General features: G+C 41.7%; 1 protein-coding gene across 21 annotated transcripts in view; it reads left to right on the forward strand.

Moving 5' to 3' along the window:
• Positions 1-21,393, forward strand: part of KCNMA1 (potassium calcium-activated channel subfamily M alpha 1) — a 731,255-nt gene that overhangs the window by 595,177 nt on the left and 114,685 nt on the right. For 11 of the 21 annotated variants that reach the window (XM_073686049.1, XM_073686056.1, XM_073686051.1 and 8 more), the window contains one exon: positions 1,096-1,189. In XM_073686049.1, coding sequence (XP_073542150.1) covers positions 1,096-1,189 — 94 coding nt within the window. Of the gene's footprint in view, positions 1-1,050; positions 1,190-21,393 lie in introns of all 21 variants that reach the window. The other 10 variants (XM_073686045.1, XM_073686039.1, XM_073686043.1 and 7 more) reach the window with 1 other exon arrangement.

Here is a 21,393-nt window from a genome sequence, read left to right on the forward strand (position 1 = left end):
CTCGCTGCTTAGTTGTAGTGCTTTGTTAAACAACAACCATTTTCTTTAAAAAAACAGACCATTTACAGGTTAACAGAGCCTTAAATTGTTCTGCAGAGCCCTGAAATGAAGTCTATGCTAATCCAATACTTTTCAGACCCCTTGAGGGTTTAATTAATAGAACAAACAGCTAACAGTAGATGTCTAGAAATAAAGTAGGGAGGAGGTAATTGAAGATTAGGTTGGAGGCTTCCCAGGATAGAATTAGCATGTAGGTTAACATTGTATGTTGGTTAATGAGGAGTGAAAAGGCATACATCATGTTACTGTAAAACACTTCAGTAAAGGGGAACATAGGAAACAACTTAAGGTCCGTAATCAAATTATGCCATCCAGGTCCAGAATAGCTGAAAATGTTCACACTACTACACAATTAGCTCTTTTAGAGGTCCATGTCTAGGTCAATATTATTGTAATATGAATGAATTAGAAGCAAACTATTTGGTTATTCCCGCAGAATAGTGTCCTTCTTATAAGTAATCACTAAAATCCTTATATGCTCTTTAAATCTGACTGATTATGGGTTGACAGGATCTAAACTAATATGGAATAAGGTAGATGCACCTTGACGATTCAACATAGAATTAAAGTGTCATCAGTAATAGCTCACAATGTGTCTGTCAGAATACTTCACATAACCAATAGTAAATAGTTTGTACAAAGTTACGCTTTGCATTTGTGACTGGCAAATTTACTTCATATATTTTGGGTACTGAACTTTCCGTAACATTATAGGCTAATCTTCTTAGGAAAGGGTTCCTGCATGAACTGATATTTTTTCATAGTCCCCTCAAGTAAATGTTTGGGATTAACCCTCTCAGCTCCCTAAACTTCCAGCCCAATAGCTGTTTTCTCAGTGTGCTTTGTTTCCCCACACTAAACAGCTTCCGTCCTTCTCATTGTAGGCTAGTGGTGGTGAAGCTGTGCGTGGCTGACCCGTTCCATGTTTTGTCTGTATTCCTTTCACTTCTGTTCTTTTTCTGTTAGTTTCTTGTTGTGTTCTGTCTACAGTCCTCCTCACTCTCCCCTGCCTGACCGCTTTGCCTGTGTTTGCAGTTGAAGATGAGCAGCCATCAGCATTGTCACCTAAGAAAAAGCAAAGGAATGGTGGAATGAGGCACTCCCCTAATTCTTCACCCAACATGATGAGGTGAGAATACAGCAGACGTGAGAAAATAATGTCATTTGTGTGTTCTCCAAAAATAAATATGTTTACTGTAATATATTCTAGAATTTAGCAGGTGGAAAACTATGATGTTCATTTAGCAGAATCATATTAAATTGTACCTCTATATTGGTGTTCTGGACTTGGGGTGACTTTCAACTCTCTAATATGTTGCCTCTTAAAGAGCTGTATAGTTGGACAGCTATTGGATTTGTTTTAGCCCACACACATTAGGTAGACTAGGATTATATGGGTGTATCGTGAAGTTGGAGCAATGCAGAATGTCTAGTAGGACCACTCCCTCATGTGCCCTCTATAATACGGGTGTCTTTGTCCCATAAATCACCAGGCTTGGGTACAGCTCTGCACTCCTTATAGCGGTGCCTGGGCAGCATTTGGGAGTATTCAGTCTAGTAAGCTGCTGCTGTTATGTTCTGCTACCAGAGCTAAGGAAAGAGAGGAGATCTGTCCCTACGATAGAACTCAGCTGAATCCCTACGATGTAACAGGGGACCTGATCCTGCGATCAGACCTGCTAAAGTCCTAAGCTAGTCTGTACGGAGACCTATAGATGTGGGGAAGGAATCCCTACAAGTACTAAGGACTGGGAGGAAAATGGACACCTCCTAACAGAAATAGTAGCAGACAGACGAACAAACAAAATATATAGAACAAAGAGGTCCGTAGACCAAGCAAACTAACAGAGTTAGATACAGAGCACAGGCTAGCTAGAAAGTAGTAATACAATGAAGTCCAGCAAAGCCAGAAGGGCGGAGCAGGATTAAATAGGCCAACAAGGTCATGTGACCAGCAAAGGAAAAAAACCTAAGAGCAAGGTTCTAACAGTACCCCCCCTTCTAAGAGGATCCTCCGGATCCCCTAGGACCAGGCTTATCAGGAAATCTCCTGTGAAACGCTCTGATAAGTCTGGACGCGGAAACATCATCCGACCTCACCCAAGAGTTATCCTCGGGACCGAAACCTTTCCAGGCCACAAGATACTGCAAACTACCTCTATACCGTCTAGAGTTAAGGATGCGAGAAATTTCATATTCCCCGTCCTCCACCACCGGAGGAACAGAGGCAGAGGCGTCACAATCCGATACAACAGCTTTTTTCAACAGAGAGACATGAAATACCGGATTAATTCTCCAGGAGGTAGGAACCTCCAACCTAACAGCAGATTGGTTGACAACCTGAAGCACCTTAAAGGGCCCTACAAACTTGGGACCCAATTTCTTTGAAGGAATCCTCAACCGCAGATTCCTAGAGGACAACCAAACCATGTCACCAACAGCGAACAAAACCTCCTGTCGTTTCCTATCAAAGTAGTCTTTAGATTTTCTGTTGGCCTCCTGAAGATTACCACGCACATCCGTCCAAACTCTCTCCAAATCACTGGAAAAATTCTCCTCCTCAGGCACGGCAGATCCCAACTTGGAGAACGACCCAAACGACGGATGTCTCCCAGAACAACAAAAAAAAGGCGAACAACCAGCAGAAGAAGATGTATGATTGTTCAGAGCAAATTCAGCAAGTGGCAGAAACTCAGACCACCCCTCTTGATTGTCTGCCACAAAACAACGCAAGAACTGCTCAACATCCTGGTTTTTCCTTTCTGTCTGGCCATTAGATTCAGGATGATATCCGGACGAGAACGATAAATGAACTCCCAACCTATCACAAAAGGCACGCCAAAAACGAGCCACGAACTGAGGACCCCTATCAGAAACAATGTCAGTAGGAACGCCATGAAGTCTGACAATTTCCTTGACAAAGGCCTTAGCGAGAGTTTTAGCGCAGGGCAGTTTGACGAAAGGAACCAAGTGACACATCTTGCTAAAACGGTCCACGACCACCCAGATGACAGTAAAACCCTCAGAGGGGGGAAGGTCAGTTATAAAGTCCATAGCCAAATGTGTCCAAGGAGCACTGGGAACCTCTAAAGGACAAAGCAACCCCGCAGCAGGAGTATGTGAGGACTTAGATCTAGCACATATAGTACATTGACGCACCCACTTAATGACTTCCTTCTGCCATCCAGGCCACCAAAAACTGCGACCCACCAGTCTCTTGGTCTCAGAGATTCCGGGATGACCTGCCAACCGAGATTCGTGACACTCAACAAACAAATCTCTCCTTAAGGTCCCAGGCACAAACAACCTCCCATGAGGAGTGTTAGAAGGGGCATTCTCCTGTGCTTTAAGAATCTCATTTTCCAAAACGGAGTCCAAAGCAGCTATCACAACACCTTCTTGTAAAATGTTCTCCTCTTTCTCAGCACCGACTATGGGAGAAAAACTGCGAGACAAGGCATCCGCCTTAACATTCTTAGTACCAGGGTTGTAAGTAACGGAGAAATTAAACCGCGAGAAAAACAGTGCCCACCTAGCCTGACGGGCATTCAGGCGCTTGGCAGCATCAAGATATATCAGATTTTTATGATCCGTAAGAACCTGAACGGGAAATTCCGCACCTTCCAAGAAGTGGCGCCAGTGTTCAAATGCGAGTTTAATAGCCAATAATTCCCGATTACCAATATCGTAATTCAGTTCAGTCTCCGAAAATTTTTTTGAAAAAAAGGCACAGGGATGTAATCCATCCCCGTTATCCTGAGACAATACTGCGCCAACCCCCACAGAGGAAGCATCAACCTCAACCAAAAACGGCCTAGTAACATCAGGCTGCATAAGGATGGGAGCAGAGGTGAACCTCTCCTTGAGATACACAAAAGCTTAAATGGCCTCAGAAGACCACTGAACCGCATCAGCACCTTTCCTGGTGAGATCAGTCAGAGGTTTGACAATACTAGAAAATTTTTTTATGAATTTTCTGTAGTAATTGGCGAAACCCAAAAACCTCTGTATCGATTTCAAACCAATAGGCCTAGGCCATTCCTGCACAGCCTGAACCTTAACCGGATCCATCTCAAAACCTTTGCTGGAGATAATGTAGCCCAAAAAACTAATTCTCTGTACAGCGAACTCACATTTCTCCAGCTTAGCAAAAAGTGAATTGTCCATTAATAACTGTAATACCTCACGCACGCTCCGCCAATGAGACTCCAGATCCGGCGAATAAATCAAAATGTCATCCAAATACACAACCACATTTTTACCGATCAAAGGTCTAAGGATGTCATTAATCAGATTCTGAAAAAATGCAGGAGCATTAGTAAGACCAAAAGGCATAACCAGATTCTCAAAATGACCCACAGGAGTGTTAAAAGCAGTCTTCCATTCGTCACCCTCCTTCATGCGCAACAGATTGTATGCCCCCTTAAGGTCAATTTTAGAGAACCACTTGGCCCCCATTAACTGGTTAAACAGATCAGGAATCAATGGCAGTGGGTAAGGATTGCGTACAGTAATTTTGTTAATCTCACGAAAATCCAGACAAGGACGTAAACCGCCGTCCTTTTTTTTTACAAAAAAAAATCCAACCGCCACAGGAGACTTAGAGGGCCTAATGTGACCGGCGGCCAAACTTGTCTGTATGTATTCCTCCAAAGCCTTCCTCTCAGGAATAGTAAGGTTAAATAAACGACTTTTAGGAAGAGTCGCTCCAGGGACAAATTCAATAGAACAATCATAGTCTCTATGGGGAGGCAAAACCTGCGATTCCTTCTCAGAAAAAACTCTCCAAAAATCCTGAATAGGAACAGGCAATTCTCCCCTATCCAAAGCTGCAATACGCCCGTTACAACACTTGTCATAACATTTATGGCTCCAGGATTTAATTTCACTGGTAGACCAATCCAGTACAGGATTGTGAATTTTAACCAGGGCTATCCCAATATTACTGGAGAAGGCAAGTTATTCAACACTACCAAATCCAATTTCTCATGGTGAACACCATTATTAGTGAGGGGAAATTCACAGACCTTGAGAGTAATATTCTTCAAAGGGGAACCATCCACAGAAACCACAGCAATGGGGGATGATAAAGGTTCAGGTTTTAAATTGAGTCTTTCCACGAATCCCCCATCAATTACATTCAGAGTAGACCCGCAATCGACAAATACCCGAAATTCCATTAATTTTTCCTGAGCAATCGTGGAAGCAGCTAAAAATACACCCTTGGAATTTAAACAGGCAATACGGGCATGACTGACCATTTTTTTTTCTTTCTTCATGCGAAGCTCACAGCCTTTAATCAAATGACTAGATTTTCCGCAATAGAAACACAAGCCTTCAAAAAGTCTACGGTCTTTTTCTTGAGAGCGAGGTGCCACCGATCCAATCTCCATCGGTTCACCACTGTTAGTACACACATTCTTATAACCAGAAACTGACATAGCAGAGGATTTGCTCTCATTAACCCTTGCACGCAGTCTTCTATCCACCCGTATAGCTAATTGCATAGCCTGTTGCAAATCTTCAGGTGTAGGATAAGCAATTAGCAGGTCTTTAACCCTTTCATTGAGCCCAGCAAGAAATAGACTTTTCAGAGCAGAATCGTTCCACCCTGTTTGAGTAGACCATCGACGGAAATTAGTACAATATTTTTCCACATTACCTGATCCCTGTCTCAAACGTCTTAACTCAGTCTCAGCTGATGCGACACGGTCAGGATCATCATATAATAGCCCCAAAGCAGAAAAAAAACTATCCACTGATCTGAAGCATGTATCACTAGGTTGCAAAGAAAAGGCCCACTCCTGAGGCTCTTTGCGCAAAAGTGACATTATGAACCCTATGCGCTGGGATTCATCCATAGAGGACTTGGGTCTCAAACGAAAATACAATAAACAAGCATTTTTAAATGAAAAAAATTCTCGGTGTTCACCAAAAAATAAATCCGGCAAACATACCTTAGGCTCCAAGAAATGTGCTCCAGGACAGTTACTCACGTGCTGACGGAGCTCGGCCACCTCCAGAGAGAGTCCCTGCAGGCGATGAGCCAAATCCTGAACCGACACCATGATGGAACAGAAAAATCTTTCCTTAGAGAATTTGCAGGCTGGACTTACTGTTATGTTCTGCTACCAGAGCTAAGGAAAGAGAGGAGATCTGTCCCTACGATAGAACTCAGCTGAATCCCTACGATGTAACAGGGGATCTGATCCTGCGATCAGACCTGCTAAAGTCCTAAGCTAGTCTGTACGGAGACCTATAGATGTGGGGAAGGAATCCCTACAAGTACTAAGGACTGGGAGGAAAATGGACACCTCCTAACAGAAATAGTAGCAGACAGACGAACAAACAAAATATATAGAACAAAGAGGTCCGTAGACCAAGCAAACTAACAGAGTTAGATACAGAGCACAGGCTAGCTAGAAAGTAGTAATACAATGAAGTCCAGCAAAGCCAGAAGGGCGGAGCAGGATTAAATAGGCCAACAAGGTCATGTGACCAGCAAAGGAAAAAAAACCTAAGAGCAAGGTTCTAACAGCTGCCTCTTTTCACTGCCGGATGGAAATCAACAACTCTCTTCTGTGTTCAAAGGTGGATAGCAATTCCAGCTAAAATATTCAGCAACATTTAGGGTCATTTAGTGGTGGTGGATGTAAGACATGTTTGCATGTTAGTGATGAGTTAAAGAGCTGTCCAAGGTACTGGAGCCGTTTGCTTAGACATATCTGACAGCTGTCCGCGGTGCTGAAGAATTAGGCTCCATCTTCATACATTGAGAAACTTAGCTCTATATGCGGAGTTGAATGGCTTTAAAGGCCTGTCTTTACCCTTGGATAAAGTTTTTTCTCTTCCACAAAGCAGCAGGCAATCTGTCAGTATGTGTTTAAACCCTCTTCTCTATTTTGCTGTTTCGAAATAAATGTTGCTGCTAAAGGAGAAAAAAAAAAATGAGAATGGGTGAAAAAAAAAACCTGCAGGGTTGTTAGATGGCTTTTTAAAGCACGAGTATTTATTCTGTCAGCGTATCAGCAGGTAATGACAGAGCTGAAAAAACAATTTCTGTCATGGAAAACAATTTGAAAAGGCGTTTGAAAAATACGTCGGCTCTAAAGTGGGAGCACTCTCCCCTCGTCCTGCTCCTGTGTAGCTGCAAACAAGCGGCGGCACTAATGATAACATGAGCCAATCAGCCAGCTCCCATGATATGCTAGCCTAAGGCTAGGCTCTCTTTGAAGCACTGCCTATGTGTACAGCTATCTGTTCATTGGGACTATGTTGAATGAATTAGTACAATCTGAGCTGAACCTGAGAATTACCTTCCCTTTTATGCTGTCGATTGAAATCAAATCTTCATTAATTGATTTAGACGGTGAAGGCAGAGAAAAACTAATAACATGCAGGCTGCTCGTCTGAGGCCTTGCTGCGGTTGCACAATGGCACTGTGACGTGACAGTGCAGTAATTAGGACATTCAGAACTTTGTTGGGAGCTGTTCACAGGATAGCAGCTACACAGGGTAGAATTCCTTACAAATAAACCATACTGGATTTATTTTAAAGGACTACTCAAAACTTGTCTGTGCGGCACACAATTATTGGAGACAGCATTTAACCCTATAAATATACTCATTTTGGACAAGTAGATGGTCTCTACAGCTTACCATCTAAATCTTTTAATGTGTTTACAGTTTCAATATTTAGAGATGTGTCAATTCTTATAATATAATACCATATTATTATTTATTATTATACCTCCATTTATTCCATGGTGCTTTACATGTGAAAAGGTGGGGGTATACATAGCAAAAACACTTACAATAATCTTGAACAAAACGAGTTAGCAACTGGTACAGGAGAGAGGACCCTGCCCGTGAGGGCTCACAATCTACAATCTCACAATACCCTATTGCAGTCTGTCTTTGACTCTGCTAGTTAAAGCAGTCTTTTTAGGCTGTCAACACAGTTAGTGAGATGTCTTAGTACAGAACACTGTGCACACATTGTCATTGTGTTTAGTTTTGTCATAGAAAGGTGAAAAAACAAACAAAGTAGCACATTGGAATCTATTATGTGCCTAAAAGGGCCACTTAAAGAGATGTTTTCACCTTACAATTTTAATGTTGGCGTTACAGTCAGACTATAGCTACCAACATTTGATGTTACTTGTCGTGGATAGCTTCATCTCGTGGACATCCCTAGTCTGTGTAGGTGGCAAATAATGTCAAAATCTTACATGAAAGGTCATAATGTTTAACAAAGGAATATAAGGTTGCACGTACGTATCTCTCCGTCTGTGACTCATTCTCTCTGTTATGCAAAAAAAGGGTGTGTGTCTTTTTAAAAAACAATCTAAAGTACTGCTTTGATCCAATAATGTAAAGCACAGAAAATAAATCAGAATGTGAAAGTGAAATCCACAGTAATTATGTGTGTCAGAAGACAGGATAATTACAGTGCAAAGTGCAAATAATGTACAGTAATACATCGAAAACTGTTTTCATGGACTATAAGTATTGAAATCACACCTAGGCTTAAAAGCTGGGCTACTAGCTGAGTCCCCTGAAGCTGAAATGGGCAAAGTACTTGCAATAGAAAAAAGACTATTTTCCCCCAGTACTGCTGGTTTTCAAATTGCTAAAATAATATAAGCGGAGAAAGTCTGCAAACACTAACTGGCATCGCGGAGCCAGGAACGGCTCACCCCCTTTTCTAGCTCTGTTGAATCTCTCTCCTCCCTTTGATCTTGAGTGATAATAATTCCAGGGAGTTATTTACACAGTTTTATGTGCTTCAAAGCCATGTCAAGATTCTGATGCTTTAGGGTACATCTTTACCCTACAGGCCCCAGAGAATCCCACTGACAGCTCTGTACACTAGGTGCTTTTTTTTTTTCTTATGCTTTTGCCTTTAGCAAAACATCAAATTACCAGATACCAGACAGCCATGCTCTGCACAAAAGGCCATTCCTGTAGGTATATTATACCATATATATATTAAATACTTTAGTGTTATCCAGTACATCTTATGTGCAATGGAAAGTGATGGGTTTAGGTTGCCTTAGGGGGGAGTGTTTCTTTTTTGCCGTATTTATTTTTTCTATTCCCCACACTTATTTATTTATTTAAGTTCTTTCACTAGCAGAGAAAGCGAGTCTGATTGGGGTATCGTGCACGCTCCTTACAAGCCCCTCCAGGCCCAGAGGCGTTTGTAAATAAGTAATGATTAACAGATTGGCTGTGGGTTTTTGAAAAGCATAACTGTGTCAGTTTGTATGATGAGGTGGGATGTTCAAAGTGGGAGCTGGCATTCAATGATTGTCTGAGGAGAGCTGCGGGAAGACAGAGAAAGGAATAGAGGGAGACAGTTTAGCAATGAGAGATAGAAGGTGCGGACTGGGAGTTAAAGTTAACAAGAGGCTGTAGAAAAGGGTGGGAAAGGAGACGCTGCCAGCCGTCCGGGTGGAGGGAAAACATTGCATGCTTAGCAGTTCTTCAAAATCTGCTTTTAGTTTTGTAGGGATTTTACTGAAACAAAAATGTAAGTTTTTAAAGTATATAGAACAAGTAAGTAGATTGTGTAAAAGATACCTAGAGATGATTGCCAGATATCCTTAAAGCAGTCCATTTAATTCCGGTTTGGTCTATAGACTTTGTAAAGCATAACGGGGTGAGCTTTCTGTTTTGCTATAGGAGAGGAGGGCATATTTAAACTCTGCGCATGTATTCATGTAGCTATAGTGAAAAGTGAACTGATTGTCCCCATTGTAAAGTGCTGCGGAATATGTTGGCGCTATAAAAATAAAAATTATTATTATATTATCCCCAAGGAGCATGGGTAAGAAATGTATGAGGAGGAATATATGGAAAAGTGGTGATTTCCCATCCTAGAGATTCAGATATTGAGGTTTAGTACCTTGAATTCTTTACAAATAACGATCAGTATAAGAAATTTTTGTTCGAGGCTATGGGTCGGACACTGATCTGCATGAGAATCTGACTCCAGAGATTATTATAAATGAAAGGGGAAGTTATTAGTGTGATACATGTATATCAGGAGAGTAGACTGTCAGTCATTACGTGTCTCACACTGGTAACACTAACATGCCCTGGAATTATTTCTCTAAAATAAGACATTTTATTTAGCTTCCTATGACCTGCTAGTCCATGTAAACAGCTCAGAAGGGTAGATCTCACTGACAGATTCTCTTTAATTTCTGTGGTTTCACAATATAAAAAGCTGCACAGTTACTTCACGTAAATCATACTGTTAAAGCCTTGGCCTTCTGTCTAGTGGACCACTCTTTGATGCCATGTCCAGGAGGGTTTATAGCAGCAGAGTCCAAAACTGCTCCATGCTACATAGCTGCACTAGAAGCTTTGTTGGAGGCCGTATACAGTACCATAGATGGTGTCTCCTAGAAGTAACTCAACAAACAATAAAAACTATATGAAGGTGCAGCAAATCCTCATGCAGTTCTATGGGTGCCCTTTATACTTATTTATTTCACTAGCAAGGAAATGTACAAGGAGCCATAAAACAGCCATGTGCGTAAGGCTTTACAAGAAAACTCAGCTACCCAATGTCATTATGTCAAAAGCCAGAGTCGTTCTGCATATTGATATGTCCAATGGAATTTGCTTAGGATGCTGCATGGCTAGAGCCCATGTATACAGCAGCTGACACCAGCTGATCTCCATTATCCTGCATTAAGTGATGTAGTCATAGAAATATCCTCCATATGTTAAAACTAATAGGTTAGATTTGGTCAAAAAGAAGAAAAGCATTATGATGTAATTTAGGTGGGGTAAAACGATCATATCGTTGCTTGTAATTCTCAGGACCTCACTGTAAATATCAGAGGTTAAGGATTTGCATTTATGAATAATTGTCCATTGTATAGACTTAGGGAATTTGGTGGAATAGCTTTTAACAAATTTGTGATAAAATGTGTACTTGAGTTGCTTCATCGCACAGTTTGTAAGATGATGACTTATGGGCAGTGTGTGCTGGATTTTCTCTTTGGGTCACCTATAATCCATGGTACTCAGAGCTAACACAGGTCCTGAAGGGATAATTTGTCCTAGTAGATGAAGCCATGTGTATCACTGCTTATCACAAGTTATCAACATTTCAGATGGGAAACTGTCACAGCTGACAGCTGTGAAAGAGAACTGTCTCCAGTGTCTGCTTCTGACTACTAGTCTGCGCTGTCAGGGAAGATTGAAATGACAATGTCCCAATGAGTCATAATTCAAACTTGCAGCACCCACCCAAATAGACTGTGTGCTAGCTGCTAAGTAACCTGTAACATGGTGCTTAGGAATATAGAAGTTAGACATAGAAAGATAGCTAGATAGATAATAGAAAAATAGATAGATGTGATAAGATAGATAATAGAAAGATGTGATAAGATAGATAGATAGATGGATAGATAGATAGATAGTATAGAAATATGGATGGATGGATATTATTGTGTTATAATGGAAGAATATGCACAGTTACTTAGCATAAAACCATGCACATAAATCCAAAGAGAATATCAGCATGTTTGACAGATGATTGCATATCCCTTAAAATATTTAGTGATACCATCTTTAGGGAAAGCAGGGATGATAAGACAGTGGGGGTAAATGTGGAGACAGTACTTTTGAGGACCCTTAACAAAAAATGCACCAGGACCCTGGAAGTTGCTTTGCTGTGTCAGTCAGTGGGGTATTATGGTTGACATTAGTAGATAGGTGACAATGTGCACTGTTGAGATCATCTGTGCCTTCACTTCCACCTCCATTATATGAAACAATAGAGTCCTAGATATTTTTTTTTTATAAAAAAATATGTATTTTCTGTCCAGCAAGTTTGGATGTATCACATATTTGAGTAAGTTTCATGTTGAATATGTCAGTTAAAAACAATTTAGCATAATAAAATTCTAAAATGCTCAACAGGAAAAAATACTTACTTAAAAAGAGTGTATCAGTCCAAACTCATAGTGTAAATTAAGCATACAGCCTTGTAATAAAGCCAGATGTGGGATTCAAATGTTTAACAGGTTTTCTGTTTTCATGAGCGTAGCCAAACCCCCTTTATTCAGATCTCACCCTTCCTGCCGATCATACCCAGTTACATGCCTCTCACTCTTCCATAAAGTAAAAGCAATGGTAGACAAACTTAAAGACACATTTTGCTGTAGTCCTATGTAACATCAAAAATAACACACAGTGATACCCCTTTGAGTGCTGATAATGTAGTAGGCATTATACAAGTATTTCATAAGATTACAAAATCATACAGTTTAAACAGCACCCCAAGTTCGGACATCTTTCTGGCCCCCACCAACACAAAGGTTTAATGCTCCTTACATAAATACAGATGTAGTAATCCCTAACTTTTCAGATGGCACAAAACTTTATTAACATAGCCGTATGTCATGTTATGGATTACTACATCTGTACAGCACCAAAACTATCATCTGTGCATGAATTCTGGCCCTAAACCATTATCAGTACATGAATACTGTACCAGAACTGTTATCAGTACATGAATACATCACCAGAACCACCATCAGTACATGGATACATCACCAGAACCATCCTTGTTACATGAAAACATAAATACAGGGTGGGCCATTTATATGGATACACCTAAATTAAATGGGAATAGTTGGTGATATCAACTTCCTGTTTGTGGCACATTAGTATGTGAGAGGGGAAAAACTTTTCCAGATGGGTGGTGACCATGGCAGCCATTTTGAAGTCGGCCATTTTGGATCCAACTTTATTTTTTTCAATGGGAAGAGCGTCATGTGATACATCAAACTTATTGAGAATTTCATAACAAAACAATGGTGTTCTTGGTTTTAACGTAACTTTATTCTTTCATGAGTTTTTTACAAGTTTATGACCACTTATAAAATGTGTTCAAAGTGCTGCCCATTGTGCTGGATTGTCAATGCAACCCTCTTCTCCCACTCTTGACACACTGATAGCAACACCACAGAAGAAATGCTAGCAAAGTGTAATGCACACGCCCGGGCTGAGCGGCGTGTGCGTGTATATGTAGTGATTCCACTGTACCGTGCCGGAGAGTGAATGCCTGGAGGGGTGTAACTAAGTATTCACCCGATCCGACCAGGGTCGCACGACGGCAAACGACGCCAGTGCACCAAGGAGGAACCGAGCAGAGGGACCAGGTGCTACTCCAGGACAGACCCCGGACACGGCTGTTGACCCACACAGGGGAATACAGGAACAGACAGGTTAGGCTGGCACACAGACTGGTGGGTATAGGCAGGCACGACTGGTATGCAGGCAGGCGGGTATGCAGGCAGGGGGGTACAGGCAAGCACGGCTAGAGTGCAGACAGGGAGGCACTAGCAGGTTGGAACACAGGCGGGTTAGGACCCAGTACACACTGGGACTCAGGAACAGAACCACAGATGTGGCGGACAAACACAGCAGAGTGAGGCCGCCCAGAGGTGAGCGAGAGCAGGGCAAGACGAGACCGCCTAGAGCGGTGAGCAAGAGAAGAGCAGGACGAGGCCACCTGGAACGGTGAGCGAGAGTAGAGCAGGACGAGGCCACCTGGAGCGGTGAGCGAGAGTAGAGCAGGACGAGACCACCTGGAGCGGTGAGCAAGAGTAGAGCATGATGAGGCTGCCTGGAGCGGTGAGCAAGAGTAGAGCAGGACGAGGCCGCCTGGAGCGGTGAGCAAGAGTAGAGCAGGACGAGGCCACCTGGAGCGGTGAGCAAGAGTGGAGCAGGACGAGACTGCCGAAGCAGCGAGCAAAGGGTCAGAGCAGAGCGAGACTGCCGGAGCAGCGAGCAAAGGGTCAGAGCAGAGCGAGACTGCCGGAGCAGCGAGCAAAGGGTCAGAGCAGAGCGAGACTGCCGGAGCAGCGAGCAAAGGGTCAGAGCAGAGCGAGACTGCCGGAGCAGCGAGCAAAGGGTCAGAGCAGAGCGAGACTGCCGGAGCAGCGAGCAAAGGGTCAGAGCAGAGAGAGACAGCCAGAGCAGCGAGCAAAGGGTCAGAGCAGAGCGAGACTGCCGGAGCAGCGAGCTAAGGGTCAGAGCAGAGCGAGACTGCCAGAGCAGCGAGTAAAGGGTCAGAGCAGAGCGAGACTTCCGGAGCAGTGAGCAAAGGGTCAGAGCAGAGCGAGACTGCTGGAGCAGCGAGCAAAGGGTCAGAGCAGAGCGAGACTGCCAGAACAGTGAGCAAAGGGTCAGAGCAGAGCGAGACTGCCGGAACAGCGAGCAAAGGGTCAGAGCGGGGCGAGAACCGCAGGAGCGGAGAGCGAGGCAGTGCAGAGGGGACAGGGCTCTCTTCACAAGGAACAGACAGGAAGGGAAAGGCAGAACCAGATACCCACAGGGTACTTGCAGTGAAGTAGCGAGTGGACCACAAACTCACAAACGGAAGTACAGTGACAACGAACAGGAGTTAGGTACGAGTTCAGACTCTGCAGAAAAAGGAAAGGTACAGACATGGAGAAAAACAGGAAACAGGCTAGAAGAGTATTCAGACAAGAACAGACACAGTAGCAAGATACAGGAGCGGGTCTAGGTATGCAGCCCCTAGAAGGCGGAAGGAACAGGCTAGGAGCGTGTTCAGACAGGCCTGGAAATACAGCCTCCAGGAAAGGCAGGCAAGCAAACACAGAAAGGGACCTGGCACATTCAGAGTGCAAGAGCACACTGAATGAAACACAATGCTCAGGCAGGGTTTCTTGGGAGGAGCTGGGTTAAATACCAGGTGACAGACAGCAATAGGCTGAAGACGCATCAGGGGTGTGTCTGCAGCAGGTACAAGAAACAGGAAGTGATCGGGCGCCGCCCTTAAGCAGCAGAAACAGAGGCAAGCAGACAGCATAGAGGGAAGCCAGGCTAGCGGACTGGACTGGAGATCAAGTGCGCGCTCTTGCACAGTGGGAGATGGACCACTATGCAAGGACGCCGCCAGGTATGTTACACAAAGGCTTCCAGTATCCATTGTTTCAGATGCTGCACATCTCGTATCTTGATGGTATGGTATGGTACATGGGGTACAAAGATTGTGGAGCCATTCTTCATCAATGGATACCTCAATGCCACTGGATATCTGAAATTGCTACATGATGATGTATTGCCCTCTTTATGCACTGAAGATGGCACGTTCCCTGAGTTTTTCCAACAAGATGGTGCACCACCACATTATGGGTGTCAGGTCCGAGTATTCCTACATGAACAGTTACCTGGAAAGTGGATTGGTCATTGTGGGCCAGTTGAATGGCCACCAAGGTCTCCCGATCTGACCCCCTTAGACTTTTATCTTTGGGGTCATCTGAAGGCAATTGTCTATGCTATGAAGACTATTTAGGTGTATATAAATGGCCCACCCTGTAGAACCATCATGAGTACATGAATATATCACCAGAACTACCACTAGTGAATTAATACATCACCAGAACCATCAACAGTACATGAATATTGAACCAGAACTGTAATCAGTACATAGATGCATATCAGAACCATCATCAGTAAATGAATGCAGCACCAGAACAACTATGAATGAATACAATTGAGTGCAGAAAGCAGACAACTGGATTGGTAGTCTTTCTACTTTCTATCGGTTCGCCGATTTTAACATTTGGTTCTGGAGAACTAGTGAGAACCAGTCGAATCCCTTCCCTGAACATAGCTGCTCTTAAAATTGCATATTTAGTAGTCTAATCACTGCCTTTATTCTTCAGAAACTGGAGTTTTATGCTAATTAGAATACTCGGCGCACCCATGGCATGGCCAAGAGACTCATTGGTTTTGCATGCCCTTCGTCTCTCCCACTAGTGATTTTGACATTGCTGGCTTGCCTGAGCTTTCTATGCAGATAATGCTAGATTCAAACACGCCGCTATTCTCAATCACCAGTGAGGAAGGTGGAGGCATGCAAAACCAATGGGTTGGAATGGTGTACCAAGCCTTTTGGTCACATGAAGGGTGCCAATCTGGGTGGTCAACTATCTAAAAATTCCTGGACAGTCTGTAAAAATATGACACTTTATTTTCCTCCCAGTAAAAAATTGTGATGCGTCCATGATTCTTTTGAAGCTGGAGAAACCTTTACAGATTATTACGACTGTCAATATTATCATTTGACAGTTCATAGTCCTTGCAGTATTATTGGCTGCAAACATAAATCACTTAAATTCTTGAATTTTTATTATGGTTTTCCAATATATCTATTAAATTGTTGTCTGTCTGTAACATTGAGTAACATTTCTGGCATAAGAAATGCTGCCAGTTTTGAAGAATTGGATGGGTGTGTATAGTCACGCCCTGGCTCCTCCCTCCTCCCCCCTATTTTGGTAGAGCTGCACGAAACTGGTGTGAAAAGGCAAAAAGTTGCAAAATATTTGCACAACTTTGTGTTAAACAAAAGTTTTGCTACTTTTCATAGTGTTTTACTCAAGGGGGCAGCATGACAAAGAGCCTGGCCGCACAATTTCAGCCAGGTATGTTTTTCTTTAAACCGCTCTTGGATTCCAAAGAAAACATAGTTTGCAGAGTCATCTGGGAATCAGAGGAAAAGCTGCTGGATACAGTAGGCTTCTACCTGCATTGCTCCAGGTGACTGACAGTTGTCTCCCATGTATGTACATAGAGCAGTGCTGGAGATGCCAACCAGAGCTAGCACAATACTAATCTGCTTTCTGGCCGGATCGTCAAACTGTGTTTTTTCTGAAATGTCGGAGTGTTTCAGAGGAAAATCATGCAGCCAGGTACTGATTCTTGCTGTTCATGGTTTGGGCATCATGAAACATCTGACAGGTTAGTTGTTTTTACTATTATGTCTGATAAATCTTCCAAAAGAACTTTTTGGGCTTTCTGCTTTACTCTCATGTTGGCCTGCCTGGAGTAAGGAGCGGAATGAGGGCCACTTGTAGCTCTCTGCAGGCTGTTTTATGTGCATTTGATATGCTTCCTTCACACCAGATGAGGAGTGCAGTTTCAGTGGCAGAGACAGGATGTGTTTTGATATTACACAGATCTCTTTTTTATTATGCAGGTCCCTGTGTGCTTTTCCCTTCCAAGTGAGATTTGTGGTTTAGCTGCAGGCTCTGTGTCCTTCAGGAAGGCTTTTTTGGGTTGCCTTCTGGCACTTCTTTCTCTTTGCTTTGCTCTTACAGTTTAAAGCGGTATTTCAGGTTTCATCTAAATTTAGTTAACACTATGGGGCTGGTGCTCCGAGCTGCCTGTGCCAGCTTCATTCATCTCTGGAGAGAGTCAATATTCGAACAACTGGCTTGTGCCGCTATTCTGTAAAACTTTCTTTTATGATGCATGTTTTTTAAATTATGCTTGAATTGTAATAATTAGGAAGCAATGAATATAATAAAATAGGCAATCCCTTTAGGTTGATGGTACAGTAGTCTTTGGTTTTTCGTATGCTTGTCACTTCTGATATCATTGTTGCTCTGTGCTGTACCATCGCTACTGTTCTTTGAGTGATTTTCCCACATTGATCTTTGGTTGGATACCGCTGAACAAGTGTACTCAGCTAAGTAGCGTATAATCATAAATGCTGATTCACACCATCTCTGTGATGTCTCTTTCATGTAAAACAAGCTAAAAGAGCTTGCTACCCCTGTAAAAGCTGTGTGGTGAAAAACACCACTATTCTCCGTAATATAGCAAGCAGTTTGTTACATAGTAAGTGGCTAAGCAGTATAAAGATGGTGCCTTTTTTCATGTCTAGAAGTACCTTATGTCTCTCCTATTAATAGTATTAAAAAGTGAATGATCAAATTAGAAAAATATACATATTATTTCTTGGGAAGTTTTTCTGAAAATAAGCAATGACCTGGATGCTAAAAATTGCTTCAATTATTTTTGTAAAAAAAATAAATATTTTTTAATCAATTTTTATGTATATTTTTTGCTTCATTTCAAAATGATAGTAGTTATTTTCAAGCATGATGTTCTTTGCTTCATGTGATTTTCAGTTTCATACTATCATAATAGCAAAATAAAAACGGTCTAAAATGGGTGTAATTCTATTAGTGCAAAGATTATTGATAGTGAGACAGCTGCCATCGCCCCTGCATTCGAAGGACAATTTAGCATGATGGTAAATGCACTCGTGCAGCATTCCTAGGGATCACACCAGTAATAGGTGGCTGTCAGATGATATCCGCTCTCTGAGAACATAAACTTCCATTGTGATACAGAAATTATTGCACAAATTCCGTTTCTTCAGAATTTCCTATCTGTTAATTAACAGATCTTCCTATCAGCACAAACTATAACAATAGACTATGGAGGCTCCGGAGTCGGGATGGTTGAGTAGGAGATTGTAGACAATATGAGAGTTCTGGTGTTTGGGTACATTACCCAGATATGTAACGAATTTAACTAATCGGTACAGGGAAAGGCAAAATCGTTCTTCCTAATTTATGTCTTTGCAGAAAATGTAGCATAAAAATAGTACACCTATATCAATAGATTGCCATATTTACATTTTCATTAATTTTATCACGTTACCTACTGATTTATTAAAGGTAATTTTTATAGATATTGGGTTATGTTGCCATTAGGAAAATACAGGGTTAAAGGAAATTCACCTTGTCTCATTTCTTTCATAGCATTGAAAACAGAGCTATTGTTTTCTTCTTTTTTTCTAGTGCAAATGTGATTGTCATCAGAAGCCACTCACTGTTGTCTAGCATTAAAGTCTTGTATTCTCCGTGATGGATGAAGGGGGGAGAATAGACATCCCACTCCGAAGCGACACTGTTGAATCTTTAAAGGCCGTCAGTTGCGTAAAACCAAACCCGATTGGGCAATTTGCTAAAATATTAAAAGCCCAGCCTGTTAAAGCTTTTACTGTGCAGGGCAAAGCGTCAGAAACTGTCCGCTGTGAAAGCAAATAATTGACTTTCTATCCTCATGCCAAACAAACAGCACCGGTGACTAAATTCACATCGCTTCTACTTCATTGCAGATCCTAATAGCAGCTCTTTGATATTGTGAGACATAAAGGAGCTGAGAAACACTCAAACAGCGACTTAAGGAAGCAGCTTAGAATTCCCGCCTTTGGAAATGAACATGTTCCAGTGTAGGAGAAGACAACCATAGTGCACCCTGCAATTAACTATAAGCTTCTTCACCCTGAAGCTTCGAGAAATAGGCCAATGCCTGGAAAATAAAACAGTATTTTAAAGAGACATCAGTTTATAGCCAGCTAATAAGATGGCAGTCCGCTACTGCCTTTCACTAATAGAATTTCTGTGCTCTTTTACATAAGAAAGCACTATGGACTATAAAAGAGTAGGGTTGCTGCCTTTTCATAAAAAAACTACCAGCCAGGGATACAGGGGGCTTAGCTTTGGTGGGTGTGAATTAATATGGAATATGAGTTTATACTTCTATCTGGGAATTATTTATTGTCATGACAATTAGTCACTTTACATATTGTGTTGGTAACTATTCCACTCACAAATATTATCCAGGTTGGCTATTATATATTTGTGCGTTTTGCATGATTTTTTCTTACCAAAATTTGATGCAAATTGTACAAAAAAAATAAAAATAAAAATCTGTAATGATCCTGCCATTGCATAGGATTGTTTCACTGCATTCCTCTTTATATAATAGCACTGCAGCAAAAAGGTAACCCAATGACAGAGGCCAAATGGATGTATACAGCAAACAGGATCTAAGGCCACGTGCAGACGTTCAGTATTTGGTCAGTATTTTACATCTGTATTTGTAAGCCAAAACCAGGAGTGGGTGATAAATACAGAAGTGGTGACGTGTTTCTATTATACTTTCCTACAGTTGTTCCACTCCTGGTTTATGCTTACAGATACTGAGGAAAAAACTCACTAAATACTCAATGTGTGAACGTGGCCTCAGTGGTTAACGCACCTGACTGAGCTGTGTAGTGAGGAGTGTGACGTCTATTGCTTTATGTTGGCTTGCCTGTTACAATCCCCAACTGGTGCAAGCCAAAACTTCACCTGTTGACATTCGAAGGGATGGAGGGTCTGGCAAAGGAGTAGTCGCTTAGTATTCAATTCCAATGGGAAGTAACTTGACTCCACACACAATGTTTCATAGTGAAAATGCTGCTGCTTGCAATTGTCAGTACAAATATTTTAATTTTACCAGTATCCAAGTGTAATTCCAGGCTGTGCCAGTATTTACAAACCAGTTAGCGACCCTATTAATGAGTAACTCAAAAGTTGGTGTGAGTGTCATTTCTTCTAGAAGTTTAAATATGATAGAGTGGGACACTACCAACAGATTGTGTGGTATTGATGCCAAAGCTTACCAACAATACTGCAATGATTTACTGGTAATTTCTCACATCATTAGATTTAAAGAAGGTTTTCCCTTATTTTAAAAATAATCGCAAGTGGCCAAGGATGAAGAATTAAAAATAAAAAAACTGGACTCCTTTTCCTCACCTGCGCAGCTCCTTTGTACTGGCTTCTGTGTCCCTGCAGCTATCTCGTGACATTGCTCATGCCAGGAGACAAGGAAACAACACTGAAGCCGTTGTGGAGGAGTGGCTCCGGTCTGAGAGGGAGTACACTTTTTTTATTTAGAATTTCCCACCCTGGATCCAATTGCATTAGGTTTTAAATCTTTAACCACTTCGCGCCAGAGCCTGTTTTTGCCTTCGTGACTGGGCCAATTTTTTCAATTCTGACCACTGCCAGTTTATGAAGTAATTACCCTGGAACGCTTCAACGTATTCCCCTGATTCTGAGATTGTTTTTTCGTGACATATTGTACTTCATGATAGTGGTAAAATTTCTTCGATATCACTTGCGTTTATTTGTGAAAAAATCGGAAATTTGGCAAAAATTTTGAAAATTTTGCAATTTTCAAACTTTGAATTTTCATGCCCTTAAATCAGAGAGATATGTCACACAAAATAGTTAATAAATAACATTTCCCACATGTCTACTTTACATCAGCACAATTTTGGAACCCAAATTTTTTTTTGTTAGGGAGCTATAAGGGTTAAAAGTTGACCAGCGATTTCTCATTTTTCCAACAAAATTTACAAAAACATTTTTTTAGGGACCACATCATATTTGAAGTCACTTTGAGGGGTCTTTATGACAGAAAATACCCAAAAGTGACACCATTCTAAAAACTGCACCCCTCAAGGTGCTCAAAACCACATTCAAGAACTTTATTAACCCTTCAGGTGCTTCACAGGAATTTTTGGAATATGGAAGAAAAAAATTAACATTTAACTTTTTTCACAAAAATGTTACTTTAGACCCAATTTTTTTATTTTCACAGGGGTAACATGAAAAAATGGACCCCAAATTTTTTTGTGCAATTTCT

Source organism: Phyllobates terribilis, unplaced genomic scaffold (genome assembly GCF_046119375.1).
Source record: "Phyllobates terribilis strain yellow unplaced genomic scaffold, ASM4611937v1 Scaffold_5__5_contigs__length_657084704, whole genome shotgun sequence".
Taxonomy (NCBI): domain Eukaryota; kingdom Metazoa; phylum Chordata; class Amphibia; order Anura; family Dendrobatidae; genus Phyllobates; species Phyllobates terribilis.